An 18,750-nucleotide genomic window follows, 5' to 3' on the forward strand; every position below is an offset into this window, starting at 1 on the left:
CCGAAAGTGGTGACTCCATTTCATCTTGGGCAGTCTGTCACCTTGCCCACCTTCTTTCCGCCTCCGCATCCTTCCAAAGAGGAAGAGAGGCTCCACCGTCTGGACCCAAAACGTGCGCTCTCCTTTTATCTGGACCGCACAAAACAGTTCCGGGTGGACGACCAGCTTTTTGTTGGGTACGTGGGCGCTAAGAAGGGGAAAGCTGTGCACAAACGGACCATCTCTCGGTGGGTCGTTTTGTGTATCAAAATTTGCTATTCTTTGGCAAAAAAGGACCTTCCTGTTGGGCTGCGCGCCCATTCTACTCGGGCCACAGCGGCTACTACTGCTTTGGGACGGGGAGTCCCTTTGCAGGACATCTGTCAGGCGGCGACGTGGGCTTCGTTACACACGTTTGCCAGGCATTATTGCCTTGACAGCCAAGTCCGGAGGGATGGCTTCTTTGGCCGTTCTGTCCTCCAGGACTTTCTGGTGTGATCTTGGTTCGCAGACCCACCACCGGGGATGGTATTGCTTGGGTATCTATTCTAAGGTGAGGAATCTAACTAACGTGTTTCTTTCAGATGAACAAGTTACTTACCTTCGGTAACGATGTATCTGTAAGAAACATTAGTTAGTTAGATTCCTCACCGACCCACCCATCCTCCCCGTTCTGCGAACTGACATCTAGGGTTAAGGTTGTCCTTTTCAGGCCCCTAGATTTTATTTTTGGCACCAGTGTCGGTCTTTGCATGGCTCTGCGTTCCTGGCGCGGAAAGCTATGTACAAGAACTGACGTCAGCGCGCGAGGGCGGCGTCTAAGTACTCTGACGACGTCATTCCGGCGCACGACGCCGACGACGGACGCGGAGCCGCAGACGACGCCTAGCGACGCGCAAGGGGTATTGCTGACGAAAAATCTTCCGGATCCAGTCTGACGCCTGGGGATATTCTAAGGTGAGGAATCTAACTAACTAATGTTTCTTACAGATACATCGTTACCGAAGGTAAGTAACTTGTTCGTCAGGTTGTGTTGGGCCGGAGTCCTCACAGGTCTCTTGGGGTGCCTGCAGGGTGCAAGGGAGCAGCACCACTACTCCACCGGAGATCCTTGGTCTCTGGAGAAAGGATGGCAGTCCTCCCAGGCTTTTGGAGGTACAGCATCTTCAGGCCAAGTCGACTTTGACGCAATGGTCAAAATCAGCCAGCCTGCCGGCAGAGTTGGCACCAAGTCAGTAGTTGCTCCTCTGTTCTTGCATTTAGGGCTCTTCAGATTCCATCTTCTTTTAGGTCGGCAGAATCAAATTTCCTGGTGCTAGGGGCTCCCCTTAATACTAGATTTAGGGTCGTTAGTGGAGAGTAGGTTAGTAGCCAATGGGCTACTTACCATTTGGGTCACTACACCCCCTATATGACCACTTCCTGTGGAAAGTGGACACAACCCTGTCCCAGAGTTACTAATTCTGCCATCACCAAGATGGTAGAGTTTTACAGTTTGCATCCAAATCAGGTAGCCCACCTTAGTGGTAGAACTAGCCTGAGCGTGGGCGCTCCTCTCTGGTTACTAATTTTCTCATCTGTCCAGGCACCAAATGGTCCCTGGTCAGGGTGGTTTGGTATTCCCTCATCCTTGAGGGAAACTAGATTTGCATACAGAAGGTGGTGGGCTCTTTGAAGATCCCTGCCTTGGAATGCTAATTTACAGGTCATCCTGTTGGAGGGGGTGTAAAACACCCTCTACAGAGTAGGCTTTTGTGCTGACATCCTGAGAGTGTAGGCTGTCACCCCTTGGGGTCAGAAACCTGTCTGTGTTAGCAGGCTGGTCTACACCGGTCTCCAATCACACTAGTAGTTGGTAGGTTTTCTGAGGGCACCTATATGCTGCTTTCTGGGTGCATGTATTAATAAATCCATCACTGCAATCCGTGTGGGTTTATTAATACAAGATGTTTGATACCAAACATCTTTAGTTCTTTAGTTTCAGTGAAGCCATCATGTAGCTATGAAACACCTTTTTGACCAGTACCCAGCACATGTCCTTAAAATGGCTTCCCAGGTCACTTGTACTGGCAGTAATTGGATTGACCAGCACGGGGGAATAGATACTCATACAGTTATGTCCAAACATGTAGCATAGTACGCCGTGCCTTGGGGCTGTAAGTCCTGCTATAGGGGTGACTTACCTATCCTGCATGCAGTGTCTGTAGGCATGGCACACAGGGCTGTGTGCTGTGTCATGATTTCACCTTTGTCTGCACCAAGACACGCTTCCTGCGGTGGCAGTCTAGACCATGCCACCCCAGATCTCTTGACTTTCACTTGTTCCGCAATCCGTCCATTGTTTGTGTGTTGTTTTGTTGAAAGAAAGAGCATTCTAAATATTGAGAATTTCGTATTGGTCTACAACAAATTAATCATTCTGTTGGATAAAGTAATATATGATATGATAAAACAAGAAACTAACATTTAGCTAACATAACAGGTTAAACTAAAAACTGATTATGGGCGATTTATTGACTGCATGAATGTGTGTGTGTCACTTTAGGTGATTTCTGCCTCCCCTCCTTCGCTTTCCCAACCTAGAGATAGATGTCTAAATTGCAAGAAACCAGATGACTGGGATAGGAAGAAAAACATTTTGGACGACTGAAGTATCTTATCTACAAGAATTCAGAAGAGCCAATCCTTACTGTGTGGCTCGCCTCATTGTTGTTAATGCTTTGTCCTGCAGGCAGTGCTGTCACTTAGATGTTACAGTCAGTTGCATTTGCAAGTTCAGTCATTTGAATATCGATTTATGCTTCAGAGTTGATAGTGACATATCATTTTTTATTAGCATCAGTTTCTGGCATCGTACTTCACTTTATTTAACCTCTAATGAACAGGAGCCTCTCAGCAGTACATAAGAATATTAGGCTCCACATTCCTCTATTTTTCATGTTTACTAAATCTGGTTTGTTTTACACTTTCCACACACAACCACCAACCACTCCTAATGTGACAGGCAGACAGTGATGGTAAAGCTCAAACAACAAACCTGTTTAGAAAGTAAGCCAAATTTCCACACCTGATCTCTGTTCTGAACTAGTGCACAAATCTGGAGCTGTTGGGTTGTGGAAGCAAAGGGATTTATGTCTAAAGTTGTATAGCTAAAACACCTTAAATGTTCAAAGAATTGAGTGTCAGCTCAGTTGATGATCAATGAAATAGATTATCATAGTCTGTGTAGATTTTCTCCTAGGAAGAAGTACCTCAGTCCCGTCCCCACCATCTCTGTTCTCAAATAAAAGCTATGGAAACAATGTATTGAGCATGTAGTAATACCCTACTTTAGCTAGTCCGTGATGGCACTCCTTCCTGCTTACAATGCCAGGCCAGTTGTGTCCTAATTTTGCACAATCTCTCCTCAGTAGAATGTGTTATTTGGAATGTTAATTCTCACATCTCCCGCTCTGTGACAGAGAATTGATTGTAACAATGCCACACTACACCTTACCCAAGTTTCTGTTTGTGATTCTAGAGTGCAGTGCATTTAATGTGCATTCTGGGGTCCACTTTCTGCTATGGATATTGCTTAAAACTGTTTTGTAGCTTTTTGTAAATTGCATGGTCCGATTTTACCTGCCAATGGGTAAGGATGGGTTTCCCAGTGGTCTGGCACCCAACTGCCTAAACTGTCCCACCCAAGATTAGATACGTTTTTCATCTTTCATAAGTTAGTGTGAGGTTAATAGAATTACTCCTAGGTGTTTGGCGGAAAAACCTAAGTGCCCAAGGGTATTCTCAGACATGGGTCCCTTGCTCACTGGAACCAATCTACACCAAACGGTAGAGTCAGGGCAAAACCGGTCTTGGGTCGCTTGTGTTCCTGTTCAGAAAGGGCCTGGCTTGGCAGATCGGGCTAGACTGTCACTTCTGGAGCAGATTCAAGACTGATTTGCATATGGCTGGGTCTAATCTGAGGTGGCATGGTGAGCAAAAGAACAATGGGTTGGAATGCTTCATCAAGCCATTTTTTTTAGGGGTCAGACTTATTGCAAGCACCCTCCCATCACCTTATGGGTTTACAGGAGTCACATAATTCCTCATTTTCCTCTTATTACAGCAACTTTGAATCATCACAACAATGAGGATGCATCTCTACAGGCAACACAGCCTCCTTCCTCTAATGCAACCTCAAGCCACCTTTCGCAACATTCTGCAAATAATGGAGACACTAAGGAGGAGTTACACTCTGTCATCAACATGAATAATGTGAGCAGTGACGCAGTCTCATTCAATGCAGGTGAGTATTTGAGGGATGTGTGGGCATTTGTGGGTGGACTGACAATCTGACAGAGGCAGGCTAAGCTACCCTGATGTGGGGAGAGGATGTGGCCTAATGGCTAGAGCGGTCGACCTCAAAGCTGGGGAACCGGGTTCGAGTCTCGGCAGGGACGCTCAACATCCTGTGATTCTGGGCAAATCGCTTAATCTCCACGTGCCTAACAAAAATGAATGTGTCTATCTGTAACGTAACTGGTGCACATGTAAAGCGATCTGATTCCTTCGGGTCGATTTCCCGTTATATAAAACTCCCCCACTTTTATTTATAAATCATTAAATTGACTCCCAAACATAGGATCCCTTTGTAGCTTAACAGTCAACATCCTTCACGACAGCATGGAATATTAAAGAATATATGGAAGTCTGGAAAGGGCAGGTCATTGTCTGGGCCTTTCCCAAGGTTCTGTCTTGGTCCCTTAAATTTCTCCCTTCACACCTCATCCTTGTGTATATTTATTCTTTTGGCTTTTCCTTCTGCCTTCACTCCCATGACCTCCAAAATTATTTTCGCTTTCCCTTTATTCATGCCTCCTTCTGTCACACAAACTTGACTGCTGTGAAGCATTAGATGGTTCTCTGGTCCCTCATTCTAACCGCAATTTTGATGTCATCAAAATGATCTTCCTCCTTGACCCCCTCTAGTCCCTTGATGTTGTCAACCTTCTTCTGTAATATAAATCATAGAGTACTTTTTAATTCTAAAAGTAAAATTCTCCTTCATCACCATCTTGTCTGCCTAGGCACGTTACCAACTATTTGATATCTGTAAAGCCCACACCCCTTACAGTCCATCATAAACATGCTTGTTACAAGCAAACTTTACAACTACAATAGTCTTGTCTCAGTCTTCTAAAATAATTATTTGCCTACTTGACAAAAACTTTGCAACCTGCATTCTCTTCACTCTTCTCCGTCACTAGTCCACACCCTCCTATTGCCAACGACCATGCAGTAGTTCCTAGTACCAACTACTTATCTTGGTGTGCAGACCAATACATATCTGCCTGACACTCTCTTTCTGCACTTCCAACCTCCTCCACCTTAGTAATCGCAAACACCCCCTGTAAAGTCTTACATGCACATGCATCAAAGCATTTTGCGATCGCAATCGGTGCGGTTCGCAAAAATCGGCCGTTTGCATTAAACAACTTCCCACTCGTAATTTAACAAATCGCGATTTTTTGCGATCTCTTAAATTGCGATTGTATTTAAGGAATCGCAAAAAGCCATTCCTTAAATGCAATGCAAGAAGCCTTTAAAACTAGCGATTTCGCTATTTGGGCCCGCTATTTACCGTGGAATCATACCACATGGGAAATAGCGAAAACTTTGAAAAATGCACTAAATTGCATTTTTCAAAGTTGTAGGTTACACACACACACATGTCCTTGGGACATGCATGTGCGCAACATATGTGCACAGTTCAATTTCAGGGGCGCAACAGGGTGTCCTTGTGACACCCTTGCACCCTTGAAATTGCATGCGCAATTTGCGAGTACCTATTGGTACTCGCAAATTGCGCTTGCAATTTCCCATTTATTCCTATGGGCCTGTAGGCCCATAGGAATGAATAGGAAGCCATTCGTTATTTGCGACTCGCAATTTGCGAGTCGCAAATAAGGAATGTGTAGGAATCGCTATTTTTATAGCGAATCCTACATGCATAGGATTTTGCGAGTCCTTAATTGCGATTCCTTAATGATCGCAATTAAGGACTCGCAAAATCCGACCTTGATGCATGTGCCTGTTACTGTCACTGTTTAGACCTTCTTACTTTGAAACATTTCCCTCAGAGCGCCCCTTCTCCCTAGTTAAAAGCTGTCCCTCTTTATATCCCCTTCACCAGAAGCACCTCAACAATGCCAAGGCGGAATATTGTTTCCTCTGCGACAAGATGAGGAAAGTATTGTTGACAGTAACACTAGTAAAGGAAGCCCTTCTAATAGAGGGGCACTTACCTGACATTGCTGCACATCCAAACCCAGATACACTGGCTAAAAAAAACTTTTCAAACCATGGACTTCTGGGTTCTGAATCCCCATTACCTTTGTTCCTTGTACTTTGTTAGATCTGCTTGGCTCCACTATTTGGCTAATAGTAATTTTACGCGCGACTTTGATATCTGCTTTTTACTCGTTTTAGGAGTTTATATTACTTCCGCTAATTTTAATTAGGTTTTGCATTCCCAGTACGACTACTGTTTTGAGGGCTGATTGGGCAGTTCAGGAGTATTCCTGCTTGGGTTGTCTTTAACTTCTTCCTTTTAATCCTGGTGCCTCATTTAGCGCACTAGTGGTTCCTCGTTTGGGCCATGCCCCCTTCTAATGGAGGGATACTTAACTGGTAGTGATCCGTGCCACTAGAGTGCCAAAGGCAAGCCTGTCTGCTTCTAGAACGATGAACCCTGCTTGTTTCACTCCAACCCCCCCGCCACCTCACCAGATTTCACCTACTCCGCCAGCTACCTTCAAAGCCTCCATCTGGGTAAGCAGCATCCGTGTAGCATACTAAAATCTCATTCATTAGAACGCATTTTTAGTTTCTATTATAAATTCTCACCTTCTATAACTATGAGCAAATCACTACTTCAGTATGTTTGGCCTACACACTGTTCATACTCTGAACTGCTTCCATATGAATGTTCGCTCACTACCCAAATATCAGAAAATATTTGAGACTTCATTTCGTCTAAATATATTTTTTGCTAATGAAAGACATTTTTACGACCCACTTTTAATCCTGACATAGCCCCACTACACCGGACGCCACTCTATCTGACACGGTGACCATTCAAATAAACTTGTGGCAGCCTTGCAGTTATTCAGCGCTCCTCTGTTCTGTGCAAAATCATGGGCTCTCACACCTTTCAATGAATTGAATGTATGTTTTTTAACCTGGAAGTTAATCCTAGTACATCATACTACTACTGGATCCTTCAGTGATCTCTCTATCTGATACGATGTTGGCCTGTAATCGGACTCCACTTATGTTTGCCCCCACACATAATAGGGGCCATACTCTTGACCAGATTTTCTACAAAACAGAACTGCTGGCAGATCCGCCATCCTCCATTACCTGGTCTGATCACCTTCTTATCAATTTTAAGATACCTAGATTAGGCATTGGCACAGGGACAGAACACCGTTTCAGAGCTTTACACATAATATCCTTTCCAGTGCTGGCGGAGGCTCTAAAACTCTCCGTCTCTGCGCTATCCGGCAACCCTGAATTTAATGCCCGGCGCTCATATCCTTGCTTAGGTCCAACATTGACCACGCTGTTCCCCCATGACCTCTCGTCCTTCAAGGAGAACCAGCCCCGCCGGTCCATGGTTCAATAAATCCCTAAGAACTGATAAAAGTACTTGTAGAGGTCTTGAAAGGAAATGGCGGAAATACTACACACCTAAAGATTGGAAGATTTATAAGGCTGCCTTAAAATCCTATCATTGTCTGTTGAAAGAGGGCACGAAGAACTATTTGCAAGCTAAGATTGAAACGGCTCACAACAAGGGAACGGAAATTTTCAATATTGTAAAATTCTTTACTTCGCCTAAGGCGGTTAGGAAAGAATCCGTGCATTCTGCTGATTAGACCAAGCAGGGTGGTTCTATCCCTCCACTATAAGATTGCTACAATCCAAGTCATTTTATAAGGTTTCGGAGGAGGACCAGTTCTATCAACCATTGAACGAAAAGTCTGGTACCTTGCAGCCTCCTGCATTATTAGAGTTCCCTGAAATACAACTGGACGAGTCACTTACTTACCTTAAAGGCCTTAAGTCCGGCTCCCCAATAGATGCCTCTCCAGCTAAACTGTTAGCTCCTCTAGCTCCTACTATCAATCCCACAGTCAATAAGGTGCTTAATCTATCTCTCTCCACTGACAAAATGCCACATATTTGGAAGCAGGTAAAAATCCTACCACTCCTTGAAAAAACGACCGCAGACCAGAATGATCCGGCTAACTATAGGCCTATCTCCCTCCTCCCAGCCCTCTCTAAAGTTTTAGAGAAACATGTTAACAGAGTAATTTCAGAGCATGCAGAAAGCCACAATGTGCGGCATATGTCCCAATCTACCTTCAGGGCAAATTATAGCACAGAGTCTGCCCTGTTGGAAGTGACAGAGCACATAAAGGAAAAACTTGATCAGGGAGGTAGGACAGTTCTGATATTACTCGATCTGTCGGCGGACTTCGACACGGTCACACATGTGAGACTTCTTGATAGATTGAGGAATTTGGGCATGAGTGGGACGGGACTGGCCTGGATGACTTCTTTCTTGAAAGACCGATCTCAGGAAATATGGATACCCCATTTTTCATACCATATGCCTAGCATGAATGTAGGTGTACCCCAGGGCTCCATTCTCAGCCCTACACTCTTCAATCTATATATGTCATCTCTTGCACCCTTAGTAGAGTATTACGGTGCAAAGATTATTTCCTACCAGATGATACAAATCTGATTTTCACCGGTGAAAAAGGAGCCAACTCTGATAGAGACAATATTAGATCTTGTCTCACAAAGGTGTTCAACTGGCTCCAAAGGAATCAGTAGAAGTGCAATCTGGATAAATCTGAGATTGTCTTTTTCAGCCAGCCTGTAGTGAGCACTTGGAGTTTATGGTGGACGGAGGAGCTGTCTGCCCTCCCCACCCCTCCTTTCAGCCCAAAAGATGGTTCAAAACTTGGGCATTTTCATTGACAGTGCCATCTCCTTGAGTTCCCAGGTTCAAGCATTGGTTGGCTCCTGTTTTGGTATCCAGCGTATGCTAAAAGAATTGCTTCTATTTTTGTCATCAGATACCTGGAAGAAAGTGGTTCAAGTCTTGGTGACATCAAAACTGGACTGCGCTAACCACTTGTACCTGGGCCTACCCAGTTACCTCATCCAGCGCCTGCAAGTGGGGCAAAATGCAGCTGCTAGGGCAATCCTTAGACCTAAACCCAGGTCTCATATGGGCCCCATCCTTAATACCCTACATTGGCTACGAATGAAGGAAAGGATCAAGTTCAAAGCCCTGGTGATATTGTTTAAAGCCCTCCATGGCATAGGAGCCAGCTATCTTAATGAGCGCGTAAACCGCTACATTCCAACACAGACCTTAACATCCTCTTCCTCCAATCTCGGCCGCACCCCTAAAGTATGCTTGGCCCGCATGGGGGCAGATCTTTTGGGATTTTGGTTGCTCTGGCGTGGAACAGACTGCCTGCTGCGCTGAGAGACACTGCTGACCTGGCAATTTTTAAAACTTGGCTCTTCTAGAACTAGATGCACCTCAGAGTCCTCCTGACACTTGTTCCTCCAGCGCCAGGACACTCTTGTTGAGTAGCTGTGTGCTGTATCAAATTCATCCATTCATTCATTTATTCATAAGGAGAAATTGTCTGCTGCCATTCTAGTTCTCGAGTGGGCTATAGCTCTTAACTTTCATACCTTCTCCGTCCCTATTTTGTTAAGGCTTCCAACTTTTCTGTCATTGGTGATCTCAGTTTAAAACTCAGTAACCTCCAAGATCGTGATTCCATATACTCGCTCTCCGATATGGACTCTGTGGGACTTATCAATAGTTCTATCATCCCACCTATTCTACAGGGTACACACACAATCCCGTATTCACCATTCTCGTGGTAACACCACTTCAGCCCTGTTACTTGTACTTTGAAGGGTCCATTCAGCTGCCCACTTCCAATGGCCTTTTCAACCATCAACATTGGTCCACTGATTCCACCTCTACTACTTTTATCACTCACACCTAGGCCAAAATAGATTTAGATAAGTCAAAACAAGTTCTTAATGTTAAGGTACCTATTCTTAATCCAGACATAGAAATTGCTACAAGAAATGCCAGTGTCTTTGTCTAACGCTCTTAACATCCTTGCCCCTTCTAAAAATGTACAATTGCATGACAGAGCTTAAATATAACCAGCACTCCAATGTAAGGCCACAGAGTGCAATTGGAGACGCTCAAACTCTGATACTGACATAGCAGATTGCAAAGAGGCCATCAAATGCTGAGAACAAGCATTAAGAGCCTTGCTCCATTCCTACTAACCTGAACAGGTGGGCTGTAATAGTAATACTTCTTGGAAAACCTTCACCATTGCCAAGTATTCCTGTATCCTGAGTTTTGAAGCACTGTCACCCAGCCTTCCCAAGAACTGTGCACAGTGCTCGCTAAGTATTTTGCAGATACAATCAACACCATTCAATGTCATTTTGAGCCTTAGCCTTCCCTGGACTCCTTAGACCTCCTCAAATCTAACTCTTTTGCTCTGAAGCTGTCAAGATCCTTCCCACCATTTAGTCTGATTCACTTTTAGGCCCTTGCCCTCAGGTTTTGATTTTACAGAACCAGCTTCAGTTCACAAACTTTGGAAACCAACATTAGTTCTGCCACTCCTGAAAATCCATCTGCCAACCTGTTTAATCCCACAACTACTGTCCTATGTTCCTCCTTCGTCTACCTTCAATATTTGTTGAGAAGTTAGAAAATAAACGGCTTACAACCATCTTGAGTCCAGCTCTCTACTAGCTACTTCACAATGTGACCTTCAGTATGCCTTACTTGCCCCCACAGTCGACCTCTGTAGTATTTTAGACCAGGTTATCTCTGCCGCCATCATTCTACTAGACCTCCCTGCAACCTTCAAGCCCGTATCCCACCCCATATTGTTTAAGCATCTGCTTAACAGTCTTAAACTGGCTGAGCTTTTGATTATCTTCCAGTTCAGAGAATGTCTTATCTAGTTCCATATTGCTCATCTGAAATGACGATATCTTGTGGTGTTGCTCATAGATTCTCACTGAGCCCCCCCTCCACACTTTTTTTTTAATGTTTACATGTTTTTTAATGTTATCCTCCAGTTCAGAGAATGTCTTATCTAGTTCCCTATTGCTCATCTGAAATGACAAAATGTTGTGGTGTTGCTCATAGATCCTCACTGAGCCCCCCTCCCACATTTTTTTAATGTTTACATTCACCCTCAGGCCAGTCTAGTTAGGTCATTCGGCTTTGGAATAATTTACTATCTATGTGACACTGAAATTATTGTTTCGGTTTTTGAAAACTTGTTCTTCATCCAAATAAACTGTATGTCTTGTATGTCCGGCATTGCGTTTCGAATGAGGGCCAGTTGACTGGAACTGAACAGTGATAAGACTATGGTCCTACTGTTTGACAAGCTCCTCCTCCAGCTGTTCCGCAACTTCTCCTGCATCATCTGTCTAAACATTTGGTGTCATAATTGATGTTAATCTTTGCGTTATCAAACAGGTCAATAAAATCAACCCGGACTGTTTTCTACTCTTTAAGTTTTCATTTTGCTGGCCCTATCTGTATGCAGATCTGTCATCCTCTCCCTGCTTATACTGCACTGTTGCTCTTTACTATGGTATTCCAGACTACTTAATACAAAGATTGCAGTTGTTCCAAAATTCAACAGCCAGACTCTTCCCTAAAATTGTGGTTAGATCCCACATCTCGCAGCATATTAAAGACCTTCACTGGCTCCTTATGAAAAAAACGCTCTCTTTTAAAAATGTCTGTTTCTCACAGAACACCTACCACCACACTGGCCCTGCCTATCTTAACAAAGACTCATACCTTATCACTCCAGGCAGACTCTCACTTCTGCCAATCTAGCCATAAATCACAGTGTGACACATCTAAAAGATGAAGCGGGCTGACCCATTACCCTGTATTCTTTGCTGTGTGACAAATGAACAGATCAATGGATGAAGATGGCTTATCGAAAGTCACTGTATGTTTGTGTATATGTATGTATTTTTATTATGTTTTTGAAAAACATGAGCCAGGCAAGACGACTGCAGTTGTCTCTAGGTCAGACCTCTTAAAGTAAAGTGCAACCATTAAACCATGTAAATTCTACAGTACATGATTTACTAATGAGTTACAAAGTTATTATTTGCTCTTCTCTCTCACTCAATAGCCTCTACGCCAAGAAAAGTGTATGACACACGGGATGGAGGCAACAGCATAGATACAAAGATTGACTTTGATGACGACAAGTATCGAAGAAGACCTGCCCTTAGCTGGTTTGCACAGTTACTCAAGTAAATCATTTTCTCTTGTTTATTTGGCTGTGTGGGGGTTGGATGGGATGACCTTGCCATGCAAGGGATTGTCTTATAAATAATATTCAGAGGACAGGGAGAGTACGAGAATTTGATACCGGTGACCGCCTCCCTGGTGAAAGCTACCTTAGGCTGTGCAGGATACTATTCTGAGTAATTGTTTCAGTTTTTGTGGCAGGTTGGGTTTATGTCGAGTTGGTTGTTCTGACACTGCTATAGCGGAAGCATGGAAACTGGTGGTTGGCAAGGAGATTATTAGGACAGTCCCCACTCATGATATCTGCCCCATCTCCCACTTTTCCATCACCAACTTGCAGCTGATCGCAGCCCTCCCTACAGCTCTATATCTGTCCTAGTCTGGCCTAGCATCTTCCAAACCTGGCTTACTGTTCTTTTTTTCAGAGCCGACGTTCACTCTTTCTTTAATCGTCATTGCACAGTACCGACGAATTGTTGCCAAAGAAGCAAAACAACTTTTGGATTCTTCTCAGATTTCTGAAGAAAAATGCCAATTCAAGGCACGGCATAGGATCATCTCATAATTGTGTTATACAGAATGCATTTATACCAAGATCCTTCACTCCTAAGATCTAATTGAAGCTTTTACAGACAATCTCATCTCAAAAGCCAAGACCCTTAAACACTATTTTAGAATCAAGTTATCCAGCAACCCACATTTTCAGGCACGAATGACAAGAATATATCCTCTGGCGGATAACAAATCCTGGCCACCTTCCAGCACTGCCCCCAGCCAGTTGAAGGAACTGCTTATGGCTGGCAGTCTGGCTATCTTACTGTCTTCTAGTCGGGCCCTGTCAGACTACCTTTGGTTCAAAATGCTGTACACTCAGTGGTAGACAGTTTCCCTTAAGATTAACTGACTATTCCCTAAATTGTGGCTGGATTATCTTATTGTATGAGTATTAATGCAATACTTTCCATAATCCTTGTGAGGCCTAAAGTGCTCTGAATTCATGGATAAGTTGCCACAGAAGTCATTGATGCACTTCACCTTTCAACAGGTTCCCCGTTTGGCTTTTTGTCCATTTGGTGCATGGTTGAAAGGGTGTTGGTTACAGGTGGGTCTAGAAAAGTTGGTTGATATGCATGTGATATGTAGGTAGGTTACAGGTATTCTGTGAGGTTCAGGGTACATCAGATGACATGTTGTGAAATAATGTAAGGCTAGACGCAGCAGTCTATGCTGCCACTTAACTTCACAGTGTAGTGGATTTCACTTTTAAAGCTTGTAAAATAACACTTTTAGTTTGGGGTGCACTTGCTAGTAAAGAGTTAGGAGTAAGTGTCCAGTAGTTTTCATAAACTCAGTGGGGTTATTGACATACCGTTAACCCCACTGCCATAACGCCGATAGGGTTGTGATCCCTACAATAAAGGAGCTGCCCTCTATTAATACAAGTCCCTAATCACTGAAGTGTCCACATTGATGTGACGGGTGAAAGGACACACCGCTTGCCTACTGTGGCTGCATGTGCAAACATAAACCACAAGTGTGGACGCTCACCATGTATGTCCTTTCTCTGATTCTCAGTACTTCTGTGGATGGGAAAGAAGTCTATAATTAACAAATCAAACAAATGTGCAGCTCTAGAATAAGGGGTTATGATACATGACAGGACGTGCCTTAAATGGGAAAGCTCAGTTATAACAATGCTCTCCAGAAAAAGCATGCTGAAGGTACCAAACTGTCTTCCCTGTGTACTGTTAAGGGCCAAATTATTAAGTCACTGGTACAAACAAAGTGGTAATTGGCGTGTGACAGCCAAAACAGAGCCTGAAATGTACCAGGGCACAGAAGGAGACAAGATGCCATCAATGTCTGTTTCTTTAGGTTCCCACTGAAGGTGTGTGTTTGTTTAATCTAAACGTTCTTTTGTTTGCCCTACAGAAACCGTTCAGGATCCAAGAAGCGCCCGGCCTCTCGGATGCAACGCTGCCTGGTCATCTTGATAATCGGCGTCATCGGTTTTCTCACCCTCATCCTTGTCATGTCTAAGCTGGGGCGGGCGTCTGCTGACAATGACCCAAACTTAAACCCATTGATGAACCCTAACATTCGAATTGGGCAAGATTGAAACTGGACTGTGCCGAGTTGTGATTTATAGACTTGAATGGGGGATTGGCAGGAATTAGTAAAAGCGCCGGTTTTGGCGGCCCAGAATAGAGTGGGAGCTACTCTTCAAGTATCTCCCTCCCATCTCAGTTTCACAGCTTTGGGCGTGTTCTTATGGGATCTGGCTGTGTTTTTTCGCAGGCTTTTGAAATATCGATGCAGGGGGAAAAGTTTCTTTCTGCTTAGATTAATAAACGAAAATAGATGTAAAATAAAAAGAGGCTGGGTGAAAAAGGTAGAATGGCCAGGTGCTCTACACTACCTGCACTCCTCCTATGGAGGGATGTTTGGGATTTAAGAGGACGTGGGTTATGCAAGCACATACCAAGGTATATCAGTTAACGGAAGTCAATGTGAGGCTTAATGGAAGCAGAAACAATTGGTGTTGACAGTGAGGTTTCTTTAAATGTTTCTTTCTCAAAAGCACTGGTTCTTTTTGTCACTACCTGTAATTTTCAGCTGCACTGAGGTCAGAACAGCTGTGTTGCGAGACAAGTGCATCATAAATATGGACGTGGAACGTCTACAACTGTTGTTCCTGGCACAATAACACAAGTCATAGTGCCTTAACAGACAGAACCATTCAACCAAAATGATGTCTAACTTCAGCTGGGCACCATATGAAGTGAATCGAACATACTATGTAGAATTCATTCGGGACACTAGATTGGATAAACATACGGTGACTGGTTATTCTATCTATTACCCTGCTGCTGTCTAACAAGGCGAAAATGGGTCTAAGAATGCCAAGAATCTGTCACCCAATACTGGTGCCATAGAGTATGCTAGATATACTAAATCTCTTTATGCAGGAGGAAAAACAGATAATACTTAGGCTTTGTTTTGCCTCTGTTGATAAGGGATCACACTATCTTAATTTGGAAATGATTATCTTTCACATTTTTGAAAAAAGGTTACAGAATTTACTTAACAATATAAAATGCTCTTTTCCCCACCCACCCGCTTATCTAACTACATAACCCCATACCCTAACCCCATACACACATATGGCCAGTCTTTCACATCAGGGTTTAAAAAATGAACACATGTACTATACATGTGCAAAGAACCAGCCATCATCATCAATGTCTTTCTGATCACTTGTTTTCCCGTCAAATGTGGATTCCTAAGCAGGGTTCACTATTCTCATAAAATTATTTCGTTAATTTGAAATTATCTTTAGCAAGATCACCATAGGCAATCACCTCTTAGTTGGGCAGTAATACCCTTATGTATAAAGTGTATGTGTAGAGAGATCTCACAATATCATATATCTTTAAACCGTTAATGTTCTCTGTTTGTCAGTCAACCAGGATTCAGTGCTGATTGCTGTAGATCTTACTGACTTATTCGCTTGGGGACATTTACATAGTGGCTGAAAGTAGGTTCTCTTTGTAGTAGAATAAACTAGAGCTCATACTTTTACTATGTTTATTGTTGTATTTTTGGGCTGTAGACTTCTCTAGGGAGACCTAAGAGCCACTGGCACTGCCCCACCCACTTTCCTCTGTGTGCTACAGACTCACATCCACCTATGGGTTAACAGCTATGATGGAGACCTCAGTTCCTTGAAGTGTTTCAACGTAAGGTTTGTTGGAGGAGAAACGCTTACAGATCCAAAATGGACAAACTTATCTACTGCCTCTAATTTGAATGGCAAGATATCCGCTTGCTTGTTGTTGAAGTTTTACATGATTTGTATAAAAAATTGAAAAAACTACGAGTCTGGGGAGTATAAAAGATGTATCATGTTATTTTTCTTTCACATTCTGCTCTACCAGCCTCTTGCCCTAAAATCTCTTGAACACAAAAGTCGTAGTTCAAAGGCCTCCACCTATAACGGACAAAGGGATACTGGTAGCCGTACATAAAGATTTCCCATAATTCTGCTTTTTGTTTGCCTCTTGCTGGTTTGCAGTTTCTAACATTTGAAGCTTGTCTGGACTGCTGTCTGTAAGCTCAATTTTTGAGAGGCAAACACAGTGAGACGTGCTAACCTTAAATGATGCACCCGGCAATGAGAATTGAGTCTGGAAATAGCCTCGCTTTTGGATTCCTCGCTGTCATAAATCTCCATGGTTTGTTTAACATGGTACTCTCTACCATATGAATAAATCTACCTGTGTCCTTAGGGGCCTGTTATGACAAAATGAGAGCTTCCCTTGTTCTCCACACAACACATGGCTGGAAAAATCTTAAGCAGCAGCTTGTTTTCAGCTGACATCTATACTTCCTCGAAAGTTAGGGATCTACGCTTTGCAAACCATGTTCTCTGCTATTTTAATAATGAGGTGAAACAAGAAATGGAAACAAACTAATTGAATACCTGCCTTGTTTTACATTTTTACAGCTATCAAAATATTGATAAAATGTGCTTGCAACATTCCTAAGAAAACGTTTGCGCCAAAAAAGAATATGCATTTTTTGCCCATTCCAGTTGCATACTAAATGGTCACCCACATTACTTCTTGAAAACATCTAAAAAAATAAAATCTCTGCGAGTCCAGACCAAACTTCAATCAATTCCTTTATCACAAAATGTTGAAGTGTTCCAGACAGGAAGTGACTAGTTCATAAAAAGGAGGATTGGTCTTTTTCGAAAAAAGTTGATTTAAGCAAAGGTGTGGTTGTGCTCAAGAACATGGCTGTAAATAGGACTGAATATGACAAAAGGTGCACGGTGTTACTGACGACTCTCATATTGGTAGCTGGGTGGATAGACCTACTTCTGTCCAACTCTGAATCCTGCTGCAAGACTTGATTCTTGCACTACTGAGATGTGATCTAATTCTATGGACTGTTTCAAACCCCCATGGATTCTCAACATGTAAAGTCTGGCAGAAGGGGTGAACAGTGAAGACAAAAAAGTAAATTTCTTCCAGACAATATTATGTACTTCTTTCCAATCAACTGTGTAAAAGGCTATTATTTTAAAATTTAGTTTTGTGCACTTTATTGCCCCAAATCCTGCTTTGCAATATTATATTTATGTTTGAATTTTGTTTTGAAGGACTGTAACTCTTCTTACGGTTTGAATAAAATATGAATCCTTGGCTGGTGGTTGCCAGGAGCACGGTGTACATGTGCCTGTTAATTTTTTGGGCTTCCTGTCTGTTGGTTCTCCTCAGTTTATTGTTTATTTTATCACATCAGCAATAAGACTTTTCTTCCTTTCCATATAAAAAAGTGTAATTCACTATGCCTTAAACAGGGGCTGTTTAAGGCATAGTGAATTAAACGCAAGTGTCAAAACGCAAACCGGAAACAGAGGACATTTATCACATTCCTCTTAAGAGGATAAACTTGACACTAACCCTTCTCCACCTCCTCTATCACCTCCTTCCCCACCAAACCCGAATTTGTTAATAACACCCACAAATTCACCACCACCACAAACACCTGACAACCAGGATGATGGGGACAAAGTAGATGATGATAGTCCTGATCCAGGGACTGATTATAACACGGATCCAAACACTGATAATGATCCAGACCTATACACTACAAAGCCCTCTCCACCTGATGATAATGTAGGGTATATAGAACTAATAAATAGGGCTGCTGAATATCATGGAGTTCAGCTTCATAAGAGTCACTTGAATAGTATTATCTCTTTGAAACACTGAGCTCTTCCCAAGGATCCACTCGCGCATTCCCTATGCTTAAGGGTATGCTTAGACACACGGACGACATCTTTAAAGATCTGGTTCGCGCACAAATCCTTACACCAAGGGTAGATGAAAAGTATAAAGCTGCACCATCGTATCCAGTTTACATCAAGGGTCAATTACCTTTAGATTCATTAGTGGTTTCTAATGCCCATAAACGGGCAAACTCACAAGCATCGGGGCATGCCCTTCCTCCAGATAAGGAATCTAAATTAATAGATGCCTCAGGGAAAAGAGTAGCTGCTCTGGCAGCCAATCACTGGCGTATTGCCAATACCCATTCACTCTTAGCCAGATATGACCGAGCGCACTATGACAAATTTGAACAATTGCTCCAATTTCCACCTGATGAACAGAAGTCTAAGACACACGACCTAGTTCAGGAAGGAAAGCTAATTTCCAACACATTTATTAGATGCGCTTTAGATGCAGCTGACACTGCAGATCGTGCAATCAACACCGGTGTCTTACTAAGAAGACACTCCTGGCTTAGAATTTCAGGGTTTAAACACGAAGTACGGGCTTCTATTTTAAACATACCCT

The 18,750-nt window shown here is 43.0% G+C and overlaps 1 protein-coding gene across 1 annotated transcript in view; it reads left to right on the top strand.

The window, feature by feature from the left end:
* ZFPL1 (zinc finger protein like 1) overlaps window positions 1-17,617 on the top strand; it is a 137,304-nt gene extending 119,687 nt beyond the window's left edge. Inside the window, exons 6-8 of the mRNA XM_085625458.1 lie at window positions 4,085-4,264; window positions 12,261-12,384; window positions 14,315-17,617. Coding sequence (XP_085481584.1) covers window positions 4,085-4,264; window positions 12,261-12,384; window positions 14,315-14,501 — 491 coding nt within the window. The 3' untranslated portion in view covers window positions 14,502-17,617. The remainder of the gene's footprint in view (window positions 1-4,084; window positions 4,265-12,260; window positions 12,385-14,314) is intronic.
* Window positions 17,618-18,750: the final 1,133 nt, after the last annotated feature.

Source organism: Triturus cristatus, chromosome 9 (genome assembly GCF_964204655.1).
Source record: "Triturus cristatus chromosome 9, aTriCri1.1, whole genome shotgun sequence".
Classification (NCBI taxonomy): Eukaryota; Metazoa; Chordata; class Amphibia; order Caudata; family Salamandridae; genus Triturus; species Triturus cristatus.